Raw genomic sequence first — 13,782 nt, 5'->3', positions numbered from 1 at the left:
TATATATGTATATATTCTTGTGTGGTAAAGAATTTTAAATATTTCTTTAAAATGGAACAAAATAAACAAATTTTAAAAATATATACTCTTGCATGATAAACACTTTTATAAATCTAGTTAAGAATTATTTATTTTTACTAATTACTAATTTTTTGCTTATTAATCATAGCTGGTGTTTTTTACACAATGGTGAGGAAATTAAAAGAAATCCTAATATGATGGGGGAAAAAGAGCTATTGTAGTAAATTCTTTAAATAACGTTGTCTGTCAACTTGAAATGTATTTGTAAAAGTATTACATAAACATTTATATAAAAAAGCTTGACATACTGTTTCTGTCATTTTAATTATAATAATTTAAAATATTTATAGTATGTTTTTTTACATTTTGAAGTAGAAAGACTCACAAAGTAGTCTAAAGAAACATACATTAACAACTTTTAAATATTTTTTCCCACTGTACAGATGTTATTTTCTCTAAAATATCTACAGTAATCAAACTGACGACCAGTCGTAATGTTTATTATGAAAAATTTTATTAAACGATTATAAAAAGCTACATTAAAATGCGAAAATCCCCATAATTATTAATGGGATATTCCGAATAAAACATTCATATGTGAGCATTCATTTGTAGTGCATATTATCAACATGTCGTCAGAGAGATTAGGAGAGTCATTAGGCAGGGTTTTAATCGTCAGATGTTTTATGAAGTGAGCACACCTTGTTCCGCTATGAGTCCTGTGTGGCCTCAGATGAGCTGTGACTCTCGGACTTGACTTGCAGTCGTTGGACATGTGATGAAGTTCCTCTCTTTCAGAGATGGACGTGGTCTAGTAGCTGGCCTGTGTTTACAAACAGAGAAGCAATTAGAGAAGCGGAAAAGACTTTCAGAGCTATAAATGCAGAGACAGTGCCATGATTACAATGGGGTAATGGACAATCTTTGTACTAACCCATTTTCACTAATAAATTTGAACTTGCAGTTAGCTAGACTACAAAAATACAGTATGGTATGGTGATATTCGTTATCTAAAGCCCTATTCGGATGATAATTGTTTCCCAGGTGGATGTAAGGGATTTTCAGCATTTACAAGAGGTAGTTGGTGACTTTATAGACATACAAATCCAGATACACTACCTGACAAAAGTCTTGTCATGGATCCCAGTTGTAAGATTAACAAATAATAACTTGAATTCTAGTTGATCATGTGGAAAAGTGGCAGAAGGTGGATTTTTCTCATGAATCATCAGTTGAACTGCATCCCAATCATCACAAATACTGCTAAATATCTACTGGAACCTGAATGGACCCAAGATTCTTACAGAAATCAGTTTGGTGAATGGTGAAGGAAAAATCATGATTTGGGGTTACATTCAGTATGGGTGTGTGCGAGAGATCTGCAGAGTGGATGACAACATCAACAGCCTGAGGTATTTAGACGTTTGTGTTTCCCATTACATTACAAACCACAGGAGAGGGCAAATTCTCCAGCAGGATAGCACTCCTACTCATACTTTAGCCTCCACATCAAGATCCTGAAAGCAAAGATGGTCAAGGTGCTCCAGGACTGGCCAGCCCAGTCACTAGACATGAACATTATTGAGCATGTCTGGGGTAAAATGAAGGAGGAGGCATTGAAGATGAATCCAAAGAATCTTGATGAATCCTGGGAGTCCAGCAAGAACGCTTTCTTTGCCATTCCAGATGACTTTATTAATAAGTTATTTGAGTGATTACAGAGATGGATGGATGCAGTCCTCCAAGCTCATGGGAGTCATACACAATATTCATTCTTTTTCCACTGCACAATGACTTTATATTCTAGTGACAAGACTTTTGTCTAAGCAAAGTCAAGCCTTAACATCCTAATTAAATTAAAAAAAAAAAAAAAAAAAATCAAGGCATGATCATATTTTATTTAGGTAAAATAAGCATAATCTAGAGGCATTTGCCTCAAGTTATTATTTGTTGTTCCTAAAACTTGGATAAGCTTTTGACTTTTGTCAGGTTGTGTCTCTGTGTTTTTCTTTCAGGACCAAATTTCCTACTGTTTTTTTTTTCTTTTTTGACAGTGAGGTCATGTGGTGATTAAATTGCCATGTGAAATAATAGGGATGCCACAATACTCGATATAATATTGAACCATTTGGTACTCCCTCTACGGTTCAATACTTTTATTTTGTATTTAAATTTAAAAAAGTACATTTAGCATTTTCACGATTCTTTTAACTACTCTCTTAACTGGCTCTGTGTGTGCTTGAATATAGGTCCATGTGCAATGTCCAATCAGGGAGCACTAAACTTTTATGTGAAAGTGATGTGTCGTACGTCACGTCGTCAATATTACACTTTTATAACCATAATATTACGCTTTTGATGGTGAGTGAGCACATTTGGGACCAGAAGCCCACATATGTCGCCATTTGTGTTAAGTAATTATACACAAGCAAGAGTGCAAATAAGATATTGAATTTTATATCAAACGTTTGATACACAATAGTCGCCAAAAAAACTAAAATCATTTCCAAGCAAAGGAGGACTCAAGCGAATCAAACTAATTGTCTGAATGAACAATGCAATGAATCACTTATTAAGGCAGACTATTGGCTTTTGTGGTTTAGCATTTGGTGACAAACAGATCTTAAGTATCATTAAGAAATATCTTGTCTTATTCAGTACCGCCGATCCCTATACACAAAGTATATTGTCATAGTAAATTCAAGGTAAAAATGAGGTAAAAATACCTCACATACTGATAGTGGCTTCCTGATGTGCACAAGGTATACAAATAATTAGGCAATAATGATATGAGAGAAAACAATGACACAGACCAGAATACTTCAGATTAAACAGTGCTTGAAACATTCAGGATAACAAATACACAAGGTTTTAAAAGCACAAGCTGTTAATAAACTTTGATGATGCTGAATAACTGCAACGTTACGTGAACTCACTAGACATGATAAAATCAAAACAGACTTGAGAAAGAGTATCTGAGACACAGGCTGTGCAGACTCCACCCAATCCTGGAAAGGGGGCGGGGATTAGCAGCTTATTTGCATTTAAAGACACACACATGAAAACAGAGTTTTGCTTCAATTAAAAAAGGCCATCAAAAGAATGGCATAATAAATGATCTGTATGGTATTTTCAGCTGAAACAAACACATTCTGGGGAAACCAGAGATGTATATTACATAGTGCAAAAATACTAAATGTAACGAATTAAACAAAATGTAAATAACATCATGGCAACCAAATAACTGTAGGAGTATTATTTAGTTTGCACTGCTTTTAAAGCACATCTCATGCTTTTAAGACAACTTGGATCAAGCAATTTACTGGATACTCTTTTTAATATTACATGCACTACTCATATTCAAAACAGCACATGCAATTAGACACATTGTCTGTTGTGGCCTTATTTGAACTTGTATATTAAAATGTAGCCACAGCATAAAAACAACAGCTCTTATAGGCCCTGCAGCTAGTGCTAGACAAAACTGAAGACTAAAAGCATGAGGTGTCCGCAGCGAGAGTCACTTCAGGCAACAAGAGCACTCTCGCCCTTTATTGTCTCTCTCTCGTCTCTCAGGGGCTCTAAAAATATAATTTTGTCCTGCTTTGCCGTTCACTTTGCCCTGCGCTGAACATCATCTTGCACTTAAAAACACTCAAATGTATGGACTGAAATGTTGAAAGCATCTGTTCTAGTCTTGTATGAACTAAAATTTATTGAGTCAAACATACTAGATAAAAATTACTATAACGCAAATGTCGAATTATTTTTAGAAGTTATTTTAATATGCATGTTTAAATAATGACCTTATAAACAATTTAATAATTATAAGAACAATAATTGAAAATTCATAAAAAATAAATAATTGTATACTAAAAATTGCATGTATATAGTAAATGTTAAAATTTCACCAAAATGTATATAGAATTAATATTAAAGTATGTCATTAATACTGTGTGTGTATATAGCATCTCAATTGGGTTCAGATCAGGACTTTGACTAGGCCAATCCTAAGTCTTCATTTTTTGTTTTTCTTCAGCTATTCAGAAGTGATCTTGCTACTAACATTATATTGTTAATACTTAGAAATAATTTTATTCAACGATTATTCCAAATTAAATTAAGCATATAAAGATTCACTCTGTACAGAAATTATTATTATTATTATTATTATTATTTTACTTAATATAACAACTGAAATTTAGTACTAAGTTCCACCAAAAATTCATAATCTCCAATAATGGACAAACTTTTTACAATTATTTGCACAATATGAAAATAATGTGAATGTTTGAGAATTACACTGCTTTAGCTTATTTTAGTCAACGAACCTGAACGTGCCCTAAACATCCATATTTTTGATCCTCTACTCAATACATTTAAAAAACGTTTCTGTGACCGATTAGTTGCTCTTCTTCTTTTCATCACAACATCAAGCTTTAAAAGTGTTTTTTTATCCAAAGAGCATCGCAAATCCATCAGCTGGAGCTATGAATAAGGGCCGATCTGCTTCCATGTCAGTACGCCCAGACAACACAAGCGCAGCGGTGGCAAACTGGCGCTAAGCATGCTTTCAGATTAAAAACACTTTATTACAATGCGTCTCTTTCAAGCTCTAGAGCCGGAAAAGTTGCGTATGGGAGTATATATATATAAAGCTGCATGTGTGTCTGTATGGACCAGCTGCTTCCCTGTGCACTCTCTCTGTGGCCCGTCGCAATTGTGTTTAAGCAGATTATCCTGAAGAGTTTAGCCATGCTGGATTTAGCCGTTTGTCAGCACTGAGAGAGCCATTGAGACAGAGCCGGCTGTTGGACAATGGAGGTGCAGGGAGGCCAGAATTATTGATCCCATAGGGTGTGTAGGGGTGTGTTCACACTTGGAAGGTTTGGTTTCAATCAAAATCTCTGGATAGTGATTCCTAGGATAGTGTGGTTTATGTCATTAAAGTGTTTTCTTTTTAAAACAGCATTTTAGAATGAAAACGCTCCTCGTTTCCAGAATCCAGAATAGGATTTTCACAACGTTTCCTGTCCAGGAAAAACGATTCCTGTCCATCCTACCCATTCACACTTACTGGGCATATTTTGCTGGCATTCCCAATTGCCGACTACCAGTTGTGTAATGGTGTCATGAGAGGGGACTGATGTATCAGGGAACGATACACAATAGTTAAGACCAGTCAAAAAGTGACTAGATAGCCATGCCTCCAATTTTAAGTTTGCATTTCAGTCCATCTATACTGAAGTGAAAAAACAGCATTCTGTTTCATGGGTCGAAGATGTCAGAGTAACCAGGCGTAACCATAATAAAGCTTGTGTATTTTAAAGGGGACCTTTTATACCCCTTATTACAAATGTAAATAGGTTTGAAAAAGGCTGATTTATACTTCTGCGTATGCTACGGCGCAGCCTACGTGTGGACGCATTGCCCTCGCCGACATGCACCTCTCCAAAAATGTAACTACACGTCGCAACGACATGTGGTGCAAGCTCTGTGATTGGTCGGCTTGGTAGCTCTGATGAGTGTGGGCGGGACAGAGAGCTGCACGAGTCCATTGGAGCTAGTGTTTACAAGTGTCGAGCCCCGTGAAGGAGCCCCAGATGAAAAGTTTTGTTTTGTGTTTACCTCAAGTCTAAAGTTGTTGCACGTTCCTGCCTCAAAAAGAGTTTGAACCACTTGTACATTAAGGAAGCGTTCAGAAAAAACAAAACCCCAGTGAAGAAACTCGACACAGAGGAACATAAACACATCACTGCCAACTAGAGTTTAGGAAGTGTTATTGCAGAGTAACAGAAACAGCGCGCAGAAGTATGAATGCACAGCTGCATGCGCCGTGGGTCACGCCTATCACGTGACGCAGAAGTATAAACCAGGCTTTGTAGATAAAGAGGGCTGATCCGTTGATGATGGCTACTAGGACGCAAGTTGGGGTCTGATCAACCTCAGCTGGGTCACCAGGGCGAGAGTGTGGGATGTTGAAAGACCCGAAACACCAGATGACTACAGGATACATCACTGACGATGTGTCCCAGTGCATCTAGATGATGTACTTGGACCAGGTTTGGTCCTAAAAACGACAGTTAAACACTTAATAAACAAATATTTTTTTGGTAAAGACTACAAATGTGAACACAGTTTAAGTACAATTATTGCTGAGGTTTAACAACACGTGACCCAACAAAGGGCACTAAAATTGTGGTCACATTGCACTTTTCACCCCACAGACTTGCATTCATATACATGCGAATGCACCAGATCAGAAATGCAAGATTATCCATTAAATTTAGCATTTTTCTTCGTTCCAAAGTTCAAGTTGGAGAATGCGAATTTGCATTACATGAATGCATGAGGCCAATAGAACATCAGAACGTGATGTCTCTGTACAGAAATTTATTGATTTGGAGCAATGCCTTATTTTAGCAGTGTTGCATCATTTTGTTTTATCCTACCCTTTTTCACAACCCCACCCGACAGAATAACACATGCTCAAACTCTAAAGTAACCACGGCTTAATGTGTGTGAAATGACATGGACAATGCCAGGAATAAAAGAAAAACAATGTTCAGGGTAAATGCAGGAATTCTAAAGGTAATTTCAATACCTATTTAAGACTTTTTAAAGACCATAGAATATTTTAAGGCCTCATTGCCACTTCAAGTTCTAATTAGTATCAAACCTTTAACTAAATAAACAGTTGTTAATAAACAGTTAGCTGCTGTCATAGCCGTTTTGACAAGTTCAAAGGTCATGTTGGGTAGTGGTGTGGCATAATAACTGTCAATAGACGGCTGGCTAGCACCCTGCATGTGGGACTTTACAGTGTTTATGCCCATCGACGATATACAAATTTTCTTTTTACAACTCGTACAGTAGGCCTCGTGGTCATTTTCAGCGACAGGCCTCAGCCACTGTTTAAACTCATCTTTCTTCAACCAGGAGTACGCAAACTTACATTTTCCCATTTTGCCGTCTGTTTCGCTACATTTGAAGAGCCTTCCAGCATTTGTCGCAAATTACGTGACATCACCCAGAGGGAGGACATTGGCCGGACACGCCCTGGACCGAACCAATCGAGTGGATCGAGCATGTTGTTGTTAATATTAGGAGGAAAATAAATATATTTTTGGGTTTTTGGAGACACTTTGAACACAAACAAAATTTAAGACCTTGTAAAAACCCAATTAAGGCCCAATCCCAATTCTACCCCTTAGCCCTTCCCCTTACCCATCGTTTTGTGCGTTTGCCCTTCGAATACCCCTTCGAATGAAGATTTTTTTAGGACCACACTCGAAACCAAGGGGTAAGAAAATTTCCCAGAATACACCAGCCACAACGGCAGATAGTTACACCCGGAAGTAAGGAGAGCCACAAATTAGTATTTTTTGTCATTATTACGAATTTTTACAACAAACAAACACGTTTTAATAAATTCATAACCGCATACGTGTTTTACCGTCATGCTTTTAAAAAAAACTGCTAAAATAAAAACTGTTAATTTCGCTATCTATAATCCATAATCATAACTCCTGTACAGTAGTCCCACAACATTCTGACACTTGATGACACTCGAATACCCTGTCAGCAAAGTCTAGTGGCTGGGAATGACCTTTTAACAGTGTCTGCTATAATGTTAATATTGTTTTTGGTGTGTTTACATAAATGAATATGGCCACTGTGTTAAATACACAGTATTACGATCTTATGGTCACATTAGATCGTCATGATAAAATAATTTATGCCTTCAGTGATTTCCTGAAGATAAATACTACAAAAAAAGCAGCTGAAATCACTACAGCAGTCGCGATCGTCTGATCTCATATGAAGCAAGAGATTGTGATGACATATGACGACATGTGCAGGTGCTGTAGTGCTGTCCCAATTTTTAGGGGTACATTTTGAAGCCCTTTCCCTTCAGACTCGGTTTTAAGGGCCAAGGGGAAGCGGTACAAAAATAGAATTGGAATTGGGCCTCAGATTTGTATTTCCTTTTAAGAGCCTTCATTTTCTTGTAATTGATTTATCAACTTTTAATACTTTATAAGACTCCACAGACACCCTGATGATATAAAAAAAAAAAAAAAAAGAGGCATGTTTTTTTGGTTCGATGCAACCCAATTAAAACAATGCGATTGTTGCTGCTGAAGTTACACTAAAACACTCAATGCACAAAACAGTCTAGCTAAATACATTTTGACCAGGTGTTTGTGTGCTATAGTGGAGGAGGTTCAACATAAGTGGAAAAGCTAACATGATAAATACACAAGGAAAAAGCATGAGGGTGACTTCTGTGCAAAAAGCCAGTGCAGGAAGAGTCAAGTTGCCAATGTGTGCATCAGGGTATTTCTGTTTTTCATTAATCGCCAACTATGTTAAGGAGTAATTTTGCACATTCACTGGGCTCCAGTGAAAATTGCATAGGCATGAATGCTGAATAATATCTTGAGAAACATTAGTGATAAGCAAGAATGATAAAAAGTCCCAGCATGCACAAGGCTTTACTAACCTATCTAACTTGCATATACAACAACCGAGTGACCATGCACTTTATAAACTTCACACGGACTTAAATTTCCAAAAAAGGCAGAAGAAATTCCCTAATGACCAGGTCTGCTATGGCAGATGTGGCTTAGAGACAGCCAGGTGATGCTGGGAAATCAAGAGCAAACCCATGAATAAGTAAACACCACTCGGGTTCTGCTGTTAATCATGGGAGTTCATCCTACACACGTTTCCCTTGGGATTCGATCCCAGCGCTATTTATGTAACATCTACAGCACAACCACCAACATGGTCACTTGAATCTTTATGCAATCCGATAAGATCAGCAGTTCCCTGATCAACTTTCCTCAGTGTTATTATGCAACTATCACTGCAGAGCGAATGACACAGGCCACCCTTATCCAACAGCCCGAACCTACAGAGCCATGTACCCATCACTGTCTGCATTGTCAGGGTTGCCAGATATGCTGTAATCTTTTCCCTTGGGAGCCGCTGGAAACCAGATATGGAAGGGGAAGATCAAACGCTGGGCTTGGGATCGGGATCACATGTCTCTCTGCCGCTTGTACAGAGCGTGACGCACACATGGCAAACAGGGAAAGAGCTTTTTCCTCATGCGGGATTGGTTCAGAGGTGAGATGTCTGGTAGTCAAATGATTAGGGAAAGAGGCACGCTAGTGATCTGGCCGGGCTTGAGATAATTGTGAGCTGTGGTGGGCAAAAAATAAATAAATAAAAATTAAAAATAACGGGAAAAAAACCCTTTAACAGAAAGCTTTAGAGAAGTTGAAAGCAAGTGTAAATGTAGTAGCAATGCGAAAATATAAAGAATAATTCATATTTTATAATTTGAATGACCTTCCACTTAAAAAAAGCAACTTAAAAAAACTAAACGCAAAAAAAGGGGGAAAAAACCAAGCAAAAAGAAAGCAATGCAACACAAAAAGCATAAAAAAAAAAAGTTTAAACAGACTTCCAAACAATACCAACAACCAACTGTTGTTCACTTATTTTGTCAAAGCAGAAAGAAACAATCAGGAAACAAAAATCAAAGAAATAAAGCGTGAATCATCTCTGACTGGTTCTCGAACATGACAATGAGTTCATTGCACTCAAATGGCCTCCACAGTCACCAGATCTCAATCCAATAGAGCACCTTTGAGATTTGGTGGAGTGGGAGATTAGCATCATGGACATGCAGCCGAAAAATCAGCAGCAACTGTGTGATGCTATCATGTCTGTTACGTTCCCCTGCAGACCGTACTTTGGGGTTATGTGTCTGCATTTGTATGTATGTGGGCGTGTCATTTTACGCGTGTGCTACAGGTATGAACGGCATTGGAGGATCCGCATTTCGTGCTGATGACATTGGCTGCTGACGTCAGTGTAGCGTTAAAAAGCCGGCCCAAACTGCAATGGCGATCTCTCTCCTTTTTCGCTCTCATCCTTTCGCTCTCACTCTTTCTGTGGGTCTCTGTGAGGACAGTCTCTCTTGCGAGGACTAGTCTAAGAGAATGTGTTTTCGTTTGGTTTGTGATCCTGTCTAAAAATCTTTTGAAATTGCAATGTGTTTTGTTTGTGAACGCATTCAAGTAACTGATACTTTGAGTAATACCTCAGAGAGGGTGTAGAAGTTAGCAAGTCGTGCGATATACATATACAACACTCAGATTTATTTTTGTATCGTTTCATTCTGTTCAGGAGAGTGTCCTGTTTTGTGTATGTTTTGTTTTTAGTTAGAGTAGTTTAGTTAAGATGTTTGATACGTTAAAGGACGTTGCTTTTCTTTTGATATTTATTAGTTTAGTTTGTTTATTACAGTTATTATGTTTTGTTATATTTATTTCTTTGAAGCAAGCACATCGAACTACCTCCTCTCCAACAGGTAAATTATTCTATATTTATTGTTAATATTTTTTTCACTGGTTTTCATTGGAAGCATGGGCGATAAATAATCAATTGCAGTGATATTTGGCTTTGAGTTTTTCTTTCTTCATCCATTGGTCATGCACACATTAAACTATTATATGTTGTCAAAATACTCTTAGTTTAATATTAAAATCTAAAAGTATGTAACAACGTCAATATGGATCTCTGAGGAATTTTTCCAGCACCTTGTTGAATCTATGCCACGAAGGATTAAGGCAGTTCTGAAGGCAAAAGGGGGTCCAATCCAGTACAAGTAAGGTGTACCTAATTAAGTGGCCGGTGAGTGTATATATTATATATTAACAGTTTCTTTCTTCCCTCAGGCAATCCATCTCATGAACACTTGATGATAATAATTGCGAAAACATCACTACTTGCTATACACTTTTATACACATATACACTTATTTAACAACACACTTTACATGCCAATTTGCACATAACAGCTGCACATATAACATTGTATATAGTAATAAACATGTACATACACTTGTCAATCTGTATATTTGCACTCACTACTTACTTCTATTTTTTAAAATATATTTATTATCTGTTTTTTGTCCTGTCTCTGTAATGCTGTTGCACTGTAGTAGCTCTGTCACGAAAACAAATTCCTAGTATGTGTGAACATACCTGGCAATAAAGCTCTTTCTGATTATGATATAAAAAGACTCAAAAGAAAGATGGAAATAAGTAGGAATATATAAATCACTGAGGGATCTACAGGGGGATTCATCTCTGTACATTAAAGAAAGATGGAAGAAAGAAAGTCATCTCAAATGAGGATTGGCTAAATCTATGTAAATTACAATGGGCTACTTCCCGTTCTTCGTATTGGAGAGAATTTTGCTGGAGAAATATAATTTGTTTTTTTCCTTACTCCAAAACAGAAAATGTCATTTTATGGGCACTCAAATTGTTGGAGGCATTGCGGTTCACATGACGCTAACCATTTTCAAATATTTTGGGGATGTCCTAATATTACAAGTTTTTGGAAAGGGATACATCGCATTTTAGACAATATCTCAAGTATTTCAATTGATTTCAGCTTTGACGTACTTTACTTGGGTATGCTGTAAATGAATTCCTTGGAAAGAAAAAACAAATATATGTATAGAGTCGTCCTTGCTTCAAGTAAAAAAGCCATTACTAGATGCTGGTATAAACCTAATCCACCACAAATGCAAGATTTGATTGCTGTTTTGAAAAATATATTCATTATGGAGAAAGTTACATACAGTGTGCACAACTAAATAGATGTATTTGTTGACTTATGGTTTAAATAGATTGAGTACATTACTCCCATTTAACCTAATGTTTTCCCTCTATAGAATTTTAAGATTTATTTTTACTGGTAATATTGTATTCACCTGCAAAAAAACTAAATAAACAACAAACAAAAGATTTCAACGAAAACATAAAACAAAAACAAAATAAAAAAAATAGTAAAGCAAAATAAATCTGATTACCAAAACAACTTATATGGAGACCTCTGAAACTAAAACAAAACTTTCAGACTAAACCAAACTGCTCCATTGTGTTTACAATTTGTGTGCCAAAAGGTAACCCACAATCTTGCAGAAAGTGTCATTTAGCCAGTGTAACAGTTTCTCTTCGCCTGATTCCCTATGAACGTGAATAAACAAAAATGCAGTAAGACCACTCGTATGCTTAGAAGTAGCAATTAAGATGTCCCTGGCAAGGATTCAACTACAGGAACTTCTTTTTATTAACTGCATTATTGCTTCAGGATTAAAATTCTCAGAAAGGTGATGCCAAAACTGAACAACATGTTTGTGAAGCACACACACTTAAGAAAGTGACCTCTGCAAGCACCTTTGAGTCTCTTTCAAAGAAAAGTTGTCTCTTCTGACACTATTACAAGTGCTACAAAGGACAGAGCAAAGGCACCAGGAAGGTGAATGTTAAATGTTAAAAGGGCAGATGCTTGTTTTCATAGCTGTTGTGACTCATTTGCTCCATCCAGAGAAGAGGGCAGGTGGAAATGGCAGGATGGGGCCTCCAGGGGCCCTAGGGTTTAAATACAGCCTGCTGACACAACTGACCTGAGATCAGAGATTCTGCTTCATGTTTCCGCCACACCTACAGCTTTCCCGGCTGATTCCAGAGAGTAAAGACGCTGGATTTAAAACCGGCGACACAGGCAGTGCCCAAAAAAGCAAGTGTAATAATTTATTTTAGTCCTCATAAGGCTGATAAGCCATATATATCTTCCCGTTTTTCCCAGCAACAGCGTCAGCACAGGTGTGTGAAGGCAGATGAATTGGTCACAGTAGCAATTTTGATTAATATTGGTGCATCTTGATATTTATGTTGATAATTTTACATCATGGCTGATACGGGGTGTAAATCCTAAAATATGGATGAAAATTGATTAATATTGGTGCATCTTGATATTTATGTTGATAATTTTACATCACAGCTGATACGGGGTGTAAATCCTAAAATATGGATGAAAATGGATTAATATTGGTGCATCTTGATATTTATGTTGATAATTTTATATCATGGCTGATACGGGGTGTAAATCCTAAAATATGGATGAAAATGGATTAATATTGGTGCATCTTGATATTTATGTTGATAATTTTATATCATGGCTGATACGGGGTGTAAATCCTAAAATATGGATGAAAATGGATTAATATTGGTGCATCTTGATATTTATGTTGATAATTTTATATCATGGCTGATACGGGGTGTAAATCCTAAAATATGGATGAAAATGGATTAATATTGGTGCATCTTGATATTTATGTTGATAATTTTATATCATGGCTGATACGGGGTGTAAATCCTAAAATATGGATGAAAATGGATTAATATTGGTGCATCTTGATATTTATGTTGATAATTTTATATCATGGCTGATACGGGGTGTAAATCCTAAAATATGGATGAAAATGGATTAATATTGGTGCATCTTGATATTTATGTTGATAATTTTACATCACAGCTAATGCGGGGTGTAAATCCTAAAATATGGATGAAAATTGATTAATATTGGTGCATCTTGATATTTTTGTTGATAATTTTATGTCGTGGTCGATACGGTGTAAATCCTAAAATATGGATGAAAAGTAAATAAGTGTATATTTGTGTTGCTTAATTTGAGTTTTATCATGCCAGTGGTTAAAACTGGAGAAAACAGCGTATTTGTGAATAAATTCCAAAACTGTGTGGAAAACAAGCATGAAAAATAACTATGTTAATGAGATTTCATGTTAATGTTCATATGCTGTCCATTTTTCCCATTGGACAAAAAATGTCAAATAGTGAAAGTCGTATAGCAAAAAAGACAAATATAATA

General features: G+C 36.5%; 1 protein-coding gene across 3 annotated transcripts in view; it reads right to left on the bottom strand.

The window, feature by feature from the left end:
• Positions 1 to 513: 513 nt before the first annotated feature.
• The window catches only part of si:ch211-266k8.4 (TBC1 domain family member 10B), a 75,889-nt gene continuing 62,620 nt past the window's right edge, over positions 514 to 13,782 (bottom strand). For all 3 annotated transcript variants that reach the window (XM_056451915.1, XM_056451916.1, XM_056451917.1), the window contains one exon: positions 514 to 844. In XM_056451915.1, the coding sequence (XP_056307890.1) occupies positions 751 to 844 (94 nt within the window). In that variant the 3' untranslated portion in view covers positions 514 to 750. The remainder of the gene's footprint in view (positions 845 to 13,782) is intronic.

This window comes from Danio aesculapii, chromosome 25 (genome assembly GCF_903798145.1).
Source record: "Danio aesculapii chromosome 25, fDanAes4.1, whole genome shotgun sequence".
In the NCBI taxonomy this organism is placed as follows: Eukaryota; Metazoa; Chordata; class Actinopteri; order Cypriniformes; family Danionidae; genus Danio; species Danio aesculapii.
The sequence above is the reverse complement of the archived record's forward strand: the minus strand, read 5'-3'. Positions and strand labels throughout refer to the sequence as shown.